Raw genomic sequence first — 18,233 nt, forward strand, 5'->3', positions numbered from 1 at the left:
ATAATTGTTAATTTCAGACATGATAAAGCGCCCCCCTCTTCATCAACCTTGTTTTAGTTAACAATAGCCTGCAATTTTAAAATATTTGTGAAAATTAACTTGCATTACAATCTACACTACAGGTTGATATTAATTTATTTGACATATCCTAAAACTAATACTGAGGTCAAGCCAAAATCTAAATATTTGGTTTGTGCAGTATAAATATATTTTCATCATCCTTTATGATTTTTATAACTAGCAAAACATCAAAGGCACAAACTTTTTTATTTTTTTTTAAACAGAGTCTGTGACCCCTGGAGCTAACTCCTCCCAGGGACAGTGATGGGAATCAGCTAAAAGACGTGACTATCTTCCAGTATCTCACAGGATATGAGACATTTTCACAGTACTATCCGAGTACAGAGGACTGTGACTGCATTAACGGAAAGATGTTTGCGATCCTCAGCAGGCCAATCCTGAAAATGGACAAGTTGAAGATTCTGCTACACCACAAATCAGCTATCTACAGTAAACCACCAAAGGAAAAGATTGGTGCAGTGGTAGGTCTGACTACTTTTTATTGTATAGACATTGTATAAAAGCGGCAGTATCAGTAAAAGTGCGCATCAACAGCATAGGCTATTTGTTTCGTATGTTGCTAAATCACATTATTTAAACCTCAGAATTGTCCTTTTTGACACACACACACACACACACACACACACACACACACACACACACACACACACACACACACTCACACACTACAAACAGTAAACAGGAAACAAAAAAAGTCATGGGACGTCAGTATCACTGCTTCCACTAATGTGAGGAACTCAAGCGAACTGTCTCCCACAGTCTGCAGAGTGGGGGGGGAGATGTTTTATTCATTTCTTATCCATAAGTCAGTGTGAATCTCTGGCTTCTGTAAAGGGATCCCATGATAGAACCCCAGCGTAGCGGCTGGTGTTTATGCCACTTGAAATCTGTTGAACGGTCCTCTGGGAAACGCATGCACAGGGGCTTTTGCAAAGCATGGCTCAAGCTAGGGGAACCAAAGTGCAGTGGGGCACAGGGAATACCATAGTAAATTGATATAAATGGGAAATGTTGCTGTATCATTGGATGACTCACTAAGCTTGGGCCTCTCTACAGTTGTTGACTCAGGTGTTCTTTCCTCTCATTCAGAGATGACAGAGCAGGTTTAGAGGCTTCGATACCCTACATTAAAAACGTATACACTGTTCATACTATTGATGAATTTTATTTATTAAGAGATAATTTAGTATTAATGTGGCATTCATATTAATTTTTTTCCTCCTTTTTAGCCATCTGTCTTCGCTCTGTGTGTGTTTGCGGTGACTCTCTTGGGTCCAGCAGGATGGATCCTTCATCACATCCCAGAGTACCGAAAGAGATAAACTTCACAGCATTAACTCATCGAATGGCAGTATTAAAGAAGATGCCAAAATGAGTTTTCATGATCAATCTTAAAATCTTGTCCAAGGAGATGAAATATAATGATGAAAATATTTTTTGAGAATAAAAACCAATGCAATAAAAATTATGAAAATACTGATATGCTATTTCTTTTTTAAAGATCTGATTAAAAGTCACATTTTGAAAAGAGAGATGAAAAAACAAAGGGCTCGTTTGAGGTGCCGATTGCATGCAACATGATGCATGCAGCCAATCAACATGGAGATAAGATGGAAACACTCCAGTGCTCTTGGCATTGAATTTAATGGCATGACTGCTTGTGTGTTAGGCACTGAGCCTTCATTTGTCACTTGATGTCCTAAGACTTCAAACGTTCTGTTTATAATTTTAATTTCACAATATCTCCAAAATAAATATGTAGGTATAGATGTATTCTATCCTTCTGCGAGATGCATTTTTTCAGTTTCGACCATATTTTTTTATTTGATCAAATCCCATATGCCTTCACTTCAAGTGAAAACAATGCATCCCTTGATGGTTAGAATAAGTGTACCTACTGTGTAACTGAGAAAAACGTTTATTCTGATTATGGTATTTTTTTTTTTTTTATGGGATATGAGGTTTTGATTCACTGCCACACATTAGGCATCAAAATAGTAATTGATGATCGATTAGAATGAGCTCCGCCTTATTGCAACATATGCAGCAGCAAAATCATTAACCAAAACACTGCATATTACACAGGCTAAAAACAAGAAACACTGTTTTATCTTATATTCCAGTTAACTGTAATATGTAAATCGTTAATCTAGGCAGGTTTGCCGTCAGCACAGTGTTCTGTTAATTTTTTATATATCTTATATAATAACTCCACTGAAGAGTTCCGTTATAATATGAGACTAAATGAAATAGTGTGATAAAATCGCTCTCTTATGATTGAGCCAACCATCTGTTGCATGTTTTTATCTCTACATACATCACTCTCGGGCAAATGGGCGTCACTATACCCAGGTTAAATAAACCCGTGGGCCCGGGGTATTTCCCGCCTATATGATCACCTCTGGGTGGACTGACGGACCAAGGAGTGGGGGGTTGCTGGAATTCTTGAATGACAATTTGTCAAAGCCGGAGCAGTCCATTCGCAGAGGTCCGCCGCGGCAGGTGTTTGTCAGCATCCCCCTTTCGTGCCACGGGAGGAATAAAGTCTCAGAAATGAAAAGCAAACAGAAAGGACTCTCGATCCAATTCTGTTAAAAGCCGGCCGTGGCGCGGAGGTGGGGAGAAAAAAGATCCGCACCTACCATCGCCAATCCGCGGCTCACAGTGGTACAACCAAGCTGAGCACTGTGCTGCGAGCGAGGAGGCGGCATAGGGAACCGGGCATAGTCACTTTTTTTTTTCCTCCACGACTGAGGGGGGCAACGACAACAGCATCTCACCGCAACACATGACAGTCCAGGCTTTATGTTTCCCCAAGTGTGTGCGAAATGTCTACCAAAGCGGAGCAGTGTAAGTACGGCGGTTTGCGGATTTGTGTATGCGCGCGCGTGTACGTGTTCATGCGCGTGTGTTTCTTCCTCTTTCTCATTTATTAGGTGTGTGTGGTCGTGGTCGTGGTGTTGGGGCTCGACAACAGCCTGTTGTTTTTTGTTGTTGTTGTTTTTAGCCCCAGATAAGAGAAGGCGTGTGAGGGGAGCTGTCCTTGGTGATGAAACCGCGGTTGCCATGGCAGGTTGCAACACGTCCTCTCACTGCGGAGGATGGCTGGAGGCTTTAGAGGAGACAGGAAGCCCCCCTCTCTATTTGCACTGGCACATATGTTCCGCTATACGTTTCCTGACGCGTCCCGGAATAAGAAAAAACAAAACAAAAAATAAATCAAACAAACCACCGCCTCAAACAGCAAGATCGCGCCGTCCTCACGTCGGTATTTATTGAAATGGAACCCCCCCTCCCCCTAATTGCATCATAGTTTTGATTGACGTAGTTGGGAGGGGGGGCGTGCGAAAAGCGGGGTTGTGCTGCTGCATTCAAGGTCGACCTGGCAGAATCCTCGCTGAACAATATGGAGGCGTTAGATTGATCACTAATGTGGATGTGATCCTCTTTTCCTCCGATTGGTTGAAACAGGTGGACACCACAAGCCTCTGGGCTCCGATGGTTGAATGCATCTGCACAACATGAATTCAAATTATCACGTCTCCCTCCAGGTGTTGTTTTAGACACAAACTGTTGGATTGGACTTGTTGTTTTACTTCGCTCATTTGAATGATGTAAAAATTGTGTTGTTGACAGTGTTCAATAGCCAATATGCTGAAGAATCAATTGGGCCAGAATAAGAAAAACATGCATTTGCACCTTTATTTTTAAAGGCATGAAGCACAAAAGAACATAATCAATAAAGGCAACTATCAAGTCAAATATAAAATCTGAAATGCACTCGAGTCCCACATCATACAAAAGTCAAATTAACAACGTTGACAACAGTAATATGAGAATGATCCATCCTTTATTCCTTTTCTTGCTGTACTTGTCACAAAGTGTATGCTATCCAGAGCTGTGGAGATCAGCCCCTTTAAGATGTCATAAGGGGCAGGGCTACCTCTGGCAGGTTAGTGACAACGACCCCCTAATCCAGGTGGTCCCTCCTGCCTCTGAGGCCACCTTGTGGCCGCCCCTGATTGGGTCCCCCTCCCTGCAATGGCAAGCAAAGATCTTCTCATCAGGCTCGATAGGAGACCTTGAAGAAGAGAGCAAGCTGCTGCGTGCAACTCCATGCCTCGCAGCGCAGGCTTTCATCACCCAAAAGCCTGCAGCTGTTATTTTTATTTTGGGATTTGTCATTTACAGGTCAGGGAAGGAAGCAAAAGAATACAGCCCAAAGTCACAGAAAAATAGGTCAGCGATCACCCACTCACCCTGATGATTTTTTAACTTGTATTCAGAGCCCATCACTAGGACACTAGGAGGGATTACAGGCGCTCTCTCACGCTCACCCCCCGCCACCCCTTCCAGCAATCTTCTCCCAGCTTGTCTTGGAACTTGAACCCGCAACCTTTCATCCACTGGGCCTGCTACTGTACACATTAGTTCACCGCCTCCTCCAGGGCTTCCGGCGACCCTGCTGTTTTACCAAAAAGGTCACCTGTTGGAGGCCAGACAGCCATGGGAACACGAGTCTCTTTGTTTGACCCGATAATTCTCTGTTGCGTTCTGCCCCGTGTCTTACATGAATTCTTTTGTGCTCAAGTACGTATGTTTTGCCCACCATGAGATTCATGCTGGTGTTGATTTTGTCTGTTACTCTGCTCTTTATTTTGTCCAGTTGCCTCTAAGATACGATACTTGCAAGAGTATCAGAACCGTGTGCAACACAATATTTACCCTGTGCCCTCCGGAACAGACATTGCAAACACACTGAAATACTTTTCGCAAACCCTGCTCAGGTAAGTACCCTGCTCTGGAGACAACAGGTGAAGTAACAGACTGTAGAATGTTTGATATTTAGCCACAAGTCATGATCAGATTAACACATTTGCTTGAACACACAAAGGAGGAGAGGACAGAAAGTGAAAGGCTCATATAAAACTAGGGAGCGAGCTAAGGCTGTGGCCAAAAAGTCTACTTGGTTTCTGGAGATAGATGAAGCAGGACAGGTCGTGAAGAGAGATGAATTTGTTTTGAATATTTTCAAGCAGATGAATTAGACTCCGTGATGTTTATTGATTCTGTGGCCAGCTGTTAGCTGAACGTCTCCCTACGGGGGCTGTATTGTCCTTCCCGCAGTGACCTCTGGCGAGGGCAGCTCCTCCGGCTCTGCAGTTGTAGGGTCAGTCTGCTCCCCTGGGCTCTTTCAGAGGCTCGGGATGGAACAGCATGTCATTTCCTCCTTGAGCACAGGTCAAGTAGGCAGCCATGTTGACACATCTCTTTTTGCAGAGTGTCTCTCCACGTTTTAGTCTTTCTGAGAAACGTCTTTATTTTTTTGGGCTGTGTCATTTGACTTGGTTTAGTCTCCCCGCCTTCAGCAGCGGCTCGAGCGCTGCCCTGTCTCATTAGCTAATTTACAGAGAGGGTGAGATTACTGGCAGAACTTGTATGCCCCAGTTTTATTATTATTATTATCAGCTTAGGATTCAATCTACGTGAGACTGGCAGCTGGCCTCAATTGTACACTTTTGCCTGCAATGCCCTTAAGGATTATTCCTCTGCTTGGTGAAACTCATAATGTGGCTTCGATGAAGTGGAATTTGTCAAAGGACGATTGAGCACCCTTTACTTATATAAACATGCCATCTAATTTGTGGCATAGGCAGTGTATGACAGAGATTTGTTCAGCAGATCTTAAAGGGATGGTTACCCATAGTTAGTTACAGTTATAAATACCCAGAGTTGAAATTACACTCATTAACTACTCACTCTCAGAGTAAATTAACACCTAGAGAAAGACATAATATGTCTCTGACAATTCATCCTTTGTAAAACTTCAGAATGGGTTAAATCCATTATACCCAAACCAAAAAGGAGAGTTAATTGGCTGAAATTGAACGTTTGGGCAAACTGTTGGTTTAATGTCATCTCAATGGATTTTTTTTGTCCACTGAAGTCTAGTGTCATGAATGTATACCAGAATTTCTCACAGTTTCTCTTTCAAGAGATGAAAACCACTTTCCCCAAAATTACCATTTTAAATAACTCAGTACAGAGGTCTGGTTTCTTTGGCAGGAGTGACAAGATTCCCCATACACCTGTGCTCTCTGAGGTCTGGGCTGACATATCAGAATGCCAAGGCAAAAGAGAGAAAGGAAAAAATAGAGAAAGAATTGAGTCTAAGTGAGGGAAGCGTCATGTTGCTGGCGAGAAAAACAGAAGTAGCTCAAGAAGGAGGAGGTGGAGGTGGAGGATGGTGATTCGAGCACTGATTTTAGGTTCAGCACAGGTCAGATTCCAAACTGAAGTAAAGCAGCCTTTGTGTATTTGTACGCTCGCTGTCACTAACACATGCCTCTGTAATGACGAGGCATTGCTTTGTCATGTTTCTCCGAGTCAAACTGACTGCGCTCTCTGCATCAGTGAGCGGCGCTGACCTCGTGCCAAACCGTATCACTCCAAAGAATAACTGCAGGGGAGAGAAATCACGGTTTGTTTTCATGCTACTTTAGACTCAGGACAGCTTGGCTCCAGCCGCAAACACACACACACCTGAGTGTCAATGCAGCAGAGTTTGAATGTGTGACTGAAATAGTGCTTGCACACATTTCGTATATTGACAGCGCAGGGTTGGACAGGCAATGTATGTCATGTGTCTGTGCCAGTGCATTTCTACATGTGTTTTACGTGTCGTGTTTGTGTGTGTGTCGTAAAATTTTTTCTTTGTGGCAGTTTGTTTGTACGTGAGCACATATGTATGTGTCTTTGCGTCCATGTGTTTCAGTGTTTTGTGCGTGTCTGTTTATGTCTCTTGTTCATTGTTCAAAATATAATGATGTTTTCTATATGAGAAGTGGGCAGTGAAAAAGTCATACTCTGAGATTTGGTTTGTCGTTGCAAAATGATGCTCACGATGTTCACGACAATGCTTTTGCGATATATATATATGTATATATCCGCGCTGACTCCAATCTCTCAGAGTATAACTTTGAGGGGATGCGTCAGAAAATGTTACTACTCTGCTGTTGAACCTATAAAGACTATGCAAAGACTATGAAGCTATCAAGCATTATGCATAAAATGTCATGTTAAAAACGTCGATCCAATCCCCTTTCTCACTCGCCAGAAATGCTGTAACTCTACTATTTGAGTGACCTTTCAAAATAAAATGGAGTAACAATCTGGGCTCTCGTGAAAAATCTCAACCATTTGCTTGCAAGATCAGTTTAGCTCTTTTATAATGTGCAAATAAAAAGAGCAATGCTCTCTGGCCCCCTCCCCCCTCCTCCACCCTGGACGCCCCACACTCAACCCAACTAGTTTTTTCCTTTTGATTTTCCTCCCCTTTTTTTTACAATTTGACAATGTCCACCACCTTCCCCAGGGGACAGCAAACACAATTGTCCATCCTGCATTAGCTCACGCACATGATGCTACCAGTCATCCCCCTCCCCCGATTACAACCTATTCCTTTTTTCATTATAGTTTCTCCTCTACCGTAGAATAGTTGTGACATTTATTTTAGAAACCTGAATCCATATGCCTGTTGAATCTCATTATTTCTCCCGATGATACTGGTACAGTATCATAACGTATGCATACGGACATTATTTCTCTGGTGCAATAAACATGTGCTGTGACCCAGGAGCACTTGATCTACCCTCACACACATGTTTATTACTGGCTGAAGCATGTTTCAAAAGTGTCACCTCTGTATTTTCCCGAACCAATTTGGTGTCACTCCCATCCTTGACAGCCCAACTCAAGACAAGGAAATTTCTGTTCTCTTTTTCAAATTCCATGGCTCATTGGCCTTTTCACATGGTAGCCTCTGACCTTGCTGATTGGACGCCGGCAGCCATCGAGGGACAGTCGTTTTTACACTGTGCCTTTTTGGAGAAGTATGGGGTTGCCACTGAAAACATGCCATTTTTTATAGTTTTGCTCCTTGTCACCAGATACGCATGAGATGCAGTGGTCATTGCAGTTCGTGCTCATGGTTTTTTTTTGTGTTCCCAAGTACAAAGGCAGACGATGACGAGACAAATTGAACCTCAACGTCACTCTGAGCAGACAAAGTGGGCAAAAAAATAAAAATAAAATTGCCAGCAAATAGTGAGACACTGCATCCTATGTGGGGTTTATCTGGGTTTGTTTTTTTCTATTTACGCTGTCTCTGTAGTGCCATTTCAATGTAATGTGCTGTTTTTTTGTGTCTTTGTTGTCTCTTTTTTTCCCTTGTTCCCTCCCCCCCCTTACCCTCCCTCCCCTTCCCTCCCCTCCCACCCCGGAGCAGCATTCTGTCCCGCACAGGCAGGAAGGAGAACCAGGAAGCTTCCAATTTGGCCGTGCCCATGACCATGTGTCTTTTTCCTGTGCCATTCCCACTCACCCCATCTCTAAGACCACAAGTCAGTTCCATCAACCCTACAGTTACTCGCTCCCTCCTTTACAGCGTTCTGCGCGATGCCCCGTCAGACCGCGGGGGGCAGGGGCAGCAGAGTCGGGACGCTCAGCTCTCAGAGTACCCCTCTCTGGACTATCAGGGCCTCTATGTGACCCTCGTGACCCTGCTTGACCTGGTGCCCCTGCTGCAGCACGGTCAGCATGGTGAGTCAAGGCCCAGTTGCACCACTGTTTTGTCATCATCATCTCCGAGCCGTCTGGCAGCTGCATGAAGCCACCGCTGCTTTTTTGGCCTGGTTTGTAACGGACGGAGAGAAGTCCCGCTGAGGATCTTTGAGGGCTGCATGGGGTGATTGGGAGCACGCTGGATCGATCCCGTCAACTTAATCGCTCATAAGCCATTGGACACGCCACACATAGGCCTCCTCTTCTGTGTATCATTCTTGACTGCATGTTTGTTGCGTCGAAGTCGGAGAAGGAGTTTCAACCAATGTTGTCATGTGCGAGTGTATAAGTTAGAGGAAGAGAAAGCGCGCACGCAGACCAATGTTCTGTACTTACTTCATGTTGTCAAGCAACAGTACATTGAGGAATCATGTGAGAATGACTTAATTTCACAATGTTCTTCACGGGCTCGAAGCTGCATCACAGTCAGTCTTGTTTCTCATGAATATTTTACCGCTGTTTTTAAAAAAAAAGCTCAAAAGCATGAAAGCTCATCTCCTCGACTAGAATGCTCTACTTTTCCTGAGGGCAAACTTAGTTCAGTGGCTTTTATAGAAACCTCACCGCCCTCAGCCAAACACCACATTCCAAGTGTTCTCCCACCCCCCCCTCCCTCACACTGTTATAATGTGAAATGGGTGAAGTTTCAAATCATGTTCTGTGGCTGCATACAGTATGTGGATACTGTATGTACTGTGTATTGAATGAGCGTCTGTGCATCTCTCTCTTTGTCTCTCTGTGCATTCTCCTTTTCTCCTCAGATCTGGGACAGTCCATATTTTACACTACAACTTGCCTCCTGCCCTTTCTCAGTGATGATATTCTCAGCACTTTGCCCTATACTATGATCTCCACTTTAGCCACATTCCCCCCATTTCTTCACAAAGACATCATTGAGTACCTGAGCACCTCTTTTCTCCCCATGGCTATACGTGAGTACCCACCCTATCACCTGGCAAAACAGGTTTTCCAGGCTTTATCAACCACACTGTTCACGAACCAAAGACATCATTTAATCCACTAAAACCATACAGAAATCAAACCAGTCACTTTCTTTCTTTCTTTGTCTTCCCTATTCTTGCTGTTCTGCAGTGGGCTCGACCCGGAGGGAAGGAGGGGTCCCAGCCTATGTCAATTTGTCTGCTTCCTCTATGCTTATGATTGCCATGCAGTACACCTCAAACCCAGGTAATCTATCACACTGGCTTGGAAGCGCAGACGGAAACACTGGCTGCAACTGTAATTAAATCATTGTCTGTTTCCTCCTAGTTTATCACTGTCAATTGTTGGAGTGTCTAATGAAGCACAAACAAGAAGTGTGGAAGGTATCGCTCATCATATTTAACCTCTCAGATGTTGTTAGGCATTGAGAAAGCTACAATGCCCTGATCAGGCTAGTCTCTACTTGAGAAACATAGCGGTGCAGTAGTGGTAGCAGTGGTGGTGGTTTTGCTCAGTGTGACAGTTTAACCTCTGAAAAAATGAAAAAGCACTAAATAGGTCATGATGTCTGAGTAAATGGAGTAATACAATTGTAAAACCAACTAATTATCTCCTCTGTTGATAGTTTTTAATTATTGATATTTGGGGGGGGAACAAAAATGTTCTATATTACATTTTAAGCAGACTATTCACAAAGATGTATTTTCTTTCTGTGGCTGGAGGTTCTGAGGTTATAATAAAATATTTAACAATTGTTGCAGGACATTTTAAAGGAAAGTTAGGAAAAATCATTACATGAACAGTAAATGCATTATTATTATTTTTATTATTTTTATTTTTAAAAAACAGCTAATATCATACTGTGTGCAGGATCTTCTGTATGTCATTTCCTATGGCCCGTCCCAAGTAAAGCCCCCAGCCGTGCAGATGCTGTTTCATTACTGGCCCAACCTGAAGCCCCCAGGAGCCATCAGTGAATACAGGGGGCTGCAGTACACAGGTCAGGATCTCACCACACTCCCCTCCCCCCATCTGGTGCTTTAACCCTTCTTAAACTGACTAATGACCTAACCAATCCCACTAACCCATGTTTCTTCATGTCTTCCTTCCGTCCTTGCTGCTATTTTTCCTCTCACTTTTTAATTATCTGGACCAGCCTGGAACCCAATCCACTGTCAACACATTGAGTGCCACAATGCCATCAATAAACCTGCCGTCAAGGTAACGGCTGTCCAAAAGCTTCAATGATTTATTAGCTCTGTTGTTATGGTTGTGCTGTGCAGAGATTTTAAATGCTTGGACCTGCGAAAAGCAGCGACAGAAGCCTACGTTTTATCAAGCATCGTGGCATGTTTGCCTTTGTGAGACACTCTGTAAATAAATGTGTTTCTGAGAAGCTGTTGACAGAGAGCAAAGATATCAGCATTTTTGCCCCCCAACACCCAATCTCTGTTTCCGCTGCTTCTGCTCTGTTTTGCCAGCTCTGTCTGCATTTACGCAACAGTGTTCAAAAGTGACAAACAGAAAAAGAACAGCGACGCAGACTTTCAATTACCAGGAGCAGGGAGGGGGGCAGGGCTTTGGAGAGGGGCCTTAATTGGGAGCGATGACCCTGAGCAGCCCTTGAGAGCAGGGTGGCAGCGAGTGTGCACAGTAAATTACACCTCACCATCTGAACACCGAGGCAGTGAAGACGGAGGTGCAGCATGGGGCCGAGCACAGGTTGCAGTAGAACGGAGTGCAGCATATGGGTGCGGCCAACCGCACACAGGTGGTTATATATGGAGGTATCTATTGACGTATTGGACAAGCTCTCTTTATCTGACGACTGGAAAATATTGACAAAGGGGAAATGAAGAAGCTACACTTAACGTCATAAAATAGACTTCCAACTACTATGTAAATATGATTTGAGAAGACTGAAACTACACAGCATTACTTCAAAGCTGTACAGAATTAAGTAAAAAGGCCAAGGTTTGGCAAAACAAATCTTATAGAGCTTTTAAGCTGTCAGTCTTAAAAAATATATTGACTATCTAGCTGTAAATTAGACCAAGAGGGCTTGAAACATGGATTATATAAATAAAACATTTCCATTACGTATAAGATTTGGTTATATGCTCATGAATAAATAATGCATTGGTGTTGTGTTGATATTAAAGATAAAATACATAACAAAATACAATAAACAATAGCAAAAAAAAAATCTAAAGTAAATATACGCTGGCTCTCATTCATTGCCAAAGAGTTGATTCTAAACAGAGGTATTAGCATTGGCTCAACTTGTGTTTCAAAACTAATTGTATTAATGTCATGGTTCCATGATTCACAATCACCTAAAAGCCCCGTGTGTAGGATTCAGCAGCATCTTATAATAAGAAAGCATATTGCAAACATTATTAATGTTAATCCCTGTTCTTTGTTGTCCCAACTAATCTCACATCTGTCCTATATGAGCTGCAAATAATCATCATAAAACCTCTGGGCAGATCCTCATTCTGGCCTATTGTTTTAAACGTGGTGGAACAATTTAAGTGCCACCTCGCAAGCGGATGCAATCTTTATGTAAATCTAAGCTTAGAATATGTGAATGAAAACACAACTCTTATTAGTAGTCGCTGCTTTATCGCTGTAAAACACACGTGTATTTTTTTGTTCCCTGTCATTTAGCTGAACAGCTAAAAAGAAACACATTAATCTCCTCTTTTGCATGAAAATGGAACATGAAAGTATCAGCAAGTTCACTTTTTAATAGCAAGTTCACTTTTTAATACCAGTCCCAGTTTCTTACAGAGCTTCTCTTGCCTTACAGATGTGTATTGACCCCACCCTTTCTGTTGCGCTGGGAGACAAGCCCCCTCCTCTTTATATATGTGAAGAGTGCAGCCAGAGGATAGCAGGGTAAGCACTGGTTGCCTCCCTTCTCCTCCCACTGGATCCTCCCCACCGCCATCAATAAGTTGCTGTTCCAATCATGCATCCCCCTCTGGTCCACCTCATTATTCTGCACTTTAACCCACAGGAGAAATACATCACTATGGTTACACAATTCCCCAGCGCCTGTAATGAGATCATCATCACAAAGCCATGCCGCCACTTGTTTCTCTTTTCTCCAGAGTACAGTTTTTGTTATAATTACATGGCTGTGACGCTGTTGTTTTCCCTTTACAGTCAAGAATAAGTAATGTCCCTGCAGTGTGGAACAAAGCTAAGACTGATGTGCGCGTGTGCAAGTCAGCGTGTGCGTAAATCAATCTTCGTCTAAACATTTCTCTTGCCTTTTCAGAGACCACGCTGAATGGCTCGTCGATGTTCTCCTGCCTCAAGGTATGGAGTGTTTGACCTCCTTCCAGTCTGTCTCCCATGGGATGTCTTTACAGTAAAGTGCCTGTAAAAAATAAAATAAATTCTGAATCACCTAGAAAACACACTGCAGTTTTAGACACTACATGTCACCAGGTTCAATGGATCAGCTTTTCCATGTTAATTTTACCTGGGAAAAAAAAACATTTTAACTTATGCTGTGTTTTAAAAGCCATAATGCAAGTCAGTTTGCAATCTGAACACTATTTGCATGTGACTTTCATTGCAGCAGAGATATCTGCAATTTGTCAAAAGAAGGTAAGCCATTGTAAAGCACATTAATATCACTGTTACTATGCAAGTTGCCCATAATAAGTATTTGTCCCATTGCATTATGTTATGATCATAATCATAATATCTCAGGCATCCAGTGTTTCTTCATATGGAAGACAAATTACATTTTTAATGAAATCTTGCCACAGCCAAATTAAACCAGTATCACTGTAATGCAGTTAAAGCTGACACTTAATGAATTACATTTTTTGCTTCTGAACCACAGCAAGATATTTTTCCGCATGGACCAGATTTTTTCCCCCACCCATTCAAACACTGGAGCACTGAGTTAAGACTAAAACCTATTTAAATGAACCTGCTGAGGCGTGATGTTTGTTTGCTGCTATTGGACGCTGTGCTGAGGGCAAGAGCTCCCCCGCTGGTTTCCAGGGAGGTGCTGGATCTCAGGTATTCTGAGCAGCTGCCTGCTATTGTCCGGATGGAGACAGCTGGCCTACATCCTGGTTTGTCCATCACTTCATAACAGATCTCAGCGTCTGATCAGCCCTCATCACACTCCCTTTAAAACTCCCACTTAAGCGTTTGCACCACGTCTGTCATCATCATCATCATCATCATCATTATGTAAGACTTTACTCTTAAAATGAAAATAGCAACCTATAAATACAACTGTATACCTGATATAGAACATATTGTAAATGTCAACAGCATTGGTAAAATCAGGACAGTGTTTTTATTATTATTACTATCGTTGTTAAAAGCTATGGCTGATGGGAGAACTCTCCAGCAGAGGACAGATATGTTAATTTGATAGGGAACACTCCATCCCCCTAATGGCACAAGATTAGAGGCTGATCAGATTAGAATGCCTCTCTTGTGCCATGCTTTTTATTTTTAGAAACCTGAGACACCACGGGGAAACATAAAGACTTTTTAAACTACTGCAGCTACGGACAGAAAAACGTCTCTCTACACATACGAATGTAAGAGGGTTGAGTGCTCATGGTCAGACAAGCTTCCCAGGTCCAACTCAGGTTTAGGTAATTCGCCAGTCCGCAGTGTTCCCAGCATGGTTATATTTTCCTGGCCATTGCCGGGAACACAAACCATAAAAACCTCTCATGCCCATTTCCCTGTCTTCTTTCGGCGTGATAGAACTGTAGTTCCCACGTAAGGCGGGCGGTGGTCACCTGCTTCTCCGCTGGCTGCTGTGGACGTCATGGCAACCGGCCAGTCCGCTACTGCAAGCGTTGCCATGTCAACCACCACAGCAGCGAGGTGGGGGCTGCGGCGGAGACCCATCTGTACCAGACCTCGCCTCCTCCCATCAACACCCGCGAGTGTGGAGCCGAGGAGCTGGTGTGCACGGTGGAGGCTGTGATAAGGTGCACTGCGCAACAATTAAACCCTTCAATTACACATGCATTATTAAAAGTCGATGCGGTCAATCTAGACGCGTACGTTTTCATTCTTCCCTGCTGTTCCCTTCCCTCTCGCCTCCCCTCCTCAGTCTCTTAAAGGAAGCAGAAATTCACGCCGAGCAGCGTGAGTTTGAGCTGAACAGGCGCCGTCAGATGGGCCTCTCCTCCTCCCACCACTCCCTCGACAACATTGAGTTTGATAACAAGGAGGACGACCAGCATGACCAGCGGCTCCTCAGTCAGTTTGGCATCTGGTTCCTGGTGGGTAATCACCGGCGTTTACCGCGTCTGACGGGAGATAAGACTGTGCATGTGTGTGCGCAGTCTTATCTCTGTTGAATCCACGCTCGCCTCATTGATTAGGACCTCGTCCTCTTTCCGTGCAGGTGAGCCTGTGCACGCCCAACGAGAACACGCCCACGGAGAGTCTGGCGCGGCTGGTTAGCATGGTCTTCCAGTGGTTTCACTCCACCGCCTACATGATGGACGACGAGGTGGGAAGTCTGGTGGAAAAGCTAAAGCCTCAGTTTGTGACCAAGTGGCTGAAGACGGTGTGCGACGTGCGCTTTGACGTCATGGTCATGTGCTTGCTGCCCAAACCCGTCGAGTTTGCCAGGGTAAGGCAGGCACTTACGCGTCAAAGAGGAAACATGAACTCAAAGCTTCTTAAAGCTCCAGCAGAAAGCATTTTCAACCCGTTTTTAAGTGTAAACCAACCACCTTTTAGTAATGATGAAACCAGGAAGTGACTGACGCCAGTAGCCCACAAAACTCCTGGAAGGAGATTAGCTTAGCTGCTAAAATAAGAGGAAAGTTGCGGAGGCTAAATTAAAATCAGTGTTGATTTAACTATTAAAACAATGACTGTCACACCACTCTATGATTCAGTTTAAACAATGAATCATACAGTGGGTTGCCACAGGGTGGCCATGCGTGGTTTATTTTAGCTTTGGTACCGATATGAGCCCTGAGCAGTTGCAAACTGGCTGAACTTACAGTAGTGTAAAATTGAGTTGGCCGACTTAAAAGCAATAGATTGTCCCGTCAGGTTTTGCCTCTTCCTTTACAAATGCGCTCTTTACTAAACTAATATGCAAGATTAATCAATATGATTGTGAAAACATTCCATCTGCTGTGCCACATTTAATGCAAGTAAGGATTTTAGGAACAAAAAGAACAAAATCATAATAAAAAGCGGCACACATGAAACTTTGCAGAAACAGTGCCCACTTACCTCAATGCGCGCATGTCACATTAGCTGTGTCTTTTAAATGACATGCTCTTGCCTGACCTCTCCTGGTTGAGTTCAAACTGAGCCAGGCCATTCACACATTTTTCCCCAGGTGGGAGGATACTGGGACAAATCATGTAGCACAGTTACCCAGCTGAAGGAGGGCCTGAACCGGATCCTCTGTCTCATACCCTACAATGTCATCAGTCAACCGCTATGGGAGTGTTTCATGCCTGAATGGCTGGAGGCCATCCGCACAGAGGTTCCCGACCACCAGCTGAAAGAGTTCCGGGAAGTGCTCAGGTACATCCGCTGACTCAAAATGCTTGTTAATCAGTCACTCGAATGGCAACATGGATGTTTGTCAGTATTAATGCACAGATAAGTATTTATTTACAAAGGTATACATTTACCTTAAATATCAAACAACACCTATATTGTCCAGGAAGTGAACTATGACATCTTATTTAAAAAACATCACCCATCAAAACTCACAGATTTGACCAAAGTGTCAGGCCAACTTGACTTCCACAGCTACAATAAGTGCATTTGATATCTGCAGCACATCATATTTTTTATTTTAAGAAAATGGTTGTTACTTTCAGTGCAGCTTTAAAGCAGTTTGACGGCAGTTGTGTATTTTTAGCCATGAAAGCATTAAAGATAAATGACATCTTGATGTAAAAAAAGGGGAGCTTAGTTTTGAGCCTCCATCTGCTGAGTTTGATCAGCCAAAGAGAGAGTAGTTTGACTTAAAACATCTCTCAAGTAGTCTATAATGCATGATGCAACAACAACAAAAAATCTCACTCTTAAAGCAGATGGTGTATTTTGGGCTGACGTTCGTGTCATCAGCTAAAAGCGAAACAAATGTCGATTGGTCATCAATTAGCAAATGCTAACTTGTTTTCACTGCACATACAGTAACTCCAAAAATAAGCTGGAAAAAAAAATACTGTTTCTCTCCTGTTTGCTGAAGAATTAAATAAATTGGTTTTTACTTCAATCTGATCAAAAATAAATTCCATTTATGTCTTCAAAATTAAAAGATTCTTGGTTATTCATCTCCTCAACAATTTGTTCATGGCATAATTTCTTGGAGTAACTATTAAATAATAACATTGTGCCATTATAAGTAACATCACAAAAAGAAAAGGTGTAAATGTTGCATTTCATGTCATTTTCATCTCTTTCTCACAGTAAGATGTTTGACATCGAGCTGTGCCCGCTGCCCTTCTCCATGGAGGAAATGTTTGGCTTCATTAGCTGCAGGTTCTCGGGCTACCCAGCCTCTGTTCAAGAGCAGGCTTTGCTGTGGCTGCATGTAAGTGCACGTGCACGCTCACACATACACACATGCACACACGCACGCACAGAGACTCATTTTCTTGTGTCCAGTTGGTATCCTGTGGTTCTGTCCACGGTGAGTGTGAAGTGAACAGGTTGTCGCAGAGTGTGAGAGTCTGGGCAGGGGCCCGTGCAGAACATGGATCTGGGTCACAGAGAAACACCAAGAGAGAAAGAGATAGGAGGGATTTTGTCTTTCAACCCATATGCAGTCACAGCTTGCAGCCCTGTGAACATGGATCAGTTTCAAGTTTTCTGACACAACCATGATCAAGCGGTAACGGGATTCGTTTGATCACATTTGAATAATGCGGAGAAGTGAAAAACTTTGCCACAACATTCCGATGTTAAAAGTTAACAGTGTTCTTATCTGACTGACTATGCAAAATTAAACCACATATAACAACATAGTAGACAGTCCACTTTCCACTCTCAGTTCAGTTTGACTCCTACGGTGTCTGTGTATCTTTTATGAACCTAGGTTCTATCAGAACTGGACATTGTGGTGCCTCTTCAGCTGCTGATTGGGATGTTCTCTGATGGAGTCAACTCCCTGAAGGAGCTGGCCAATCAGAGGAAGGCACGGGCATCGGATCTATCCGGCAACACGGGGCCTCGCAGGGTAAAAGAGAGAGAGAGAGAGAGACAGTGTTTTTTTTGTTTTTTTAAGATGAGTGAATTTATTTATTTTTTCAAGTTTACAAAAAATATGCAATTCTTTGTATTAATGCCGAATTACCTCACATGATGTTTTCTGCTGTGTAATGGAGCCATATTTCAGTAGAGGAAGTGCACGTTTCTTTGCTCTTCCCGCCTCCATTCACAGGCATGTACTGTATGTTGCCATAGTAACTGCAAGAGCCTAAATATAGCTCCTGTAAAGGGCTTAATTGAACTTGACTGTGATGCCGAGCCATCACTGAAATTTATGGTCGCGCAATACTGAACACATTTTCCGGGAGGGAAATATTGATAATCCAAAAAAATAAAAT

General features: G+C 43.1%; 1 protein-coding gene across 5 annotated transcripts in view; it reads left to right on the plus strand.

Moving 5' to 3' along the window:
- The first annotated feature begins 2,526 nt into the window (after positions 1-2,526).
- unc79 (unc-79 homolog, NALCN channel complex subunit) overlaps positions 2,527-18,233 on the plus strand; it is a 32,950-nt gene continuing 17,243 nt past the window's right edge. For 3 of the 5 annotated variants that reach the window (XM_076018111.1, XM_076018112.1, XM_076018114.1), the window contains exons 1-17: positions 2,528-2,931; positions 4,748-4,868; positions 8,369-8,682; positions 9,465-9,635; positions 9,796-9,891; positions 9,973-10,028; positions 10,516-10,645; positions 10,802-10,866; positions 12,458-12,546; positions 12,932-12,972; positions 13,238-13,266; positions 14,398-14,627; positions 14,753-14,924; positions 15,050-15,280; positions 16,007-16,197; positions 17,095-17,218; positions 17,723-17,863. In XM_076018111.1, coding sequence (XP_075874226.1) covers positions 2,910-2,931; positions 4,748-4,868; positions 8,369-8,682; positions 9,465-9,635; positions 9,796-9,891; positions 9,973-10,028; positions 10,516-10,645; positions 10,802-10,866; positions 12,458-12,546; positions 12,932-12,972; positions 13,238-13,266; positions 14,398-14,627; positions 14,753-14,924; positions 15,050-15,280; positions 16,007-16,197; positions 17,095-17,218; positions 17,723-17,863 — 2,223 coding nt within the window. In that variant the 5' untranslated portion in view covers positions 2,528-2,909. Of the gene's footprint in view, positions 2,932-4,747; positions 4,869-8,368; positions 8,683-9,464; positions 9,636-9,795; positions 9,892-9,972; positions 10,029-10,515; positions 10,646-10,801; positions 10,867-12,457; positions 12,547-12,931; positions 12,973-13,237; positions 13,267-14,397; positions 14,628-14,752; positions 14,925-15,049; positions 15,281-16,006; positions 16,198-17,094; positions 17,219-17,722; positions 17,864-18,233 lie in introns of all 5 variants that reach the window. The other 2 variants (XM_076018113.1, XM_076018115.1) reach the window with 2 other exon arrangements.

This window comes from Nelusetta ayraudi, unplaced genomic scaffold (genome assembly GCF_046127955.1).
Source record: "Nelusetta ayraudi isolate G7.1 ecotype Tasmania unplaced genomic scaffold, CSIRO-AGI_Nayr_v1 ptg000007l, whole genome shotgun sequence".
NCBI lineage: Eukaryota > Metazoa > Chordata > Actinopteri > Tetraodontiformes > Monacanthidae > Nelusetta > Nelusetta ayraudi.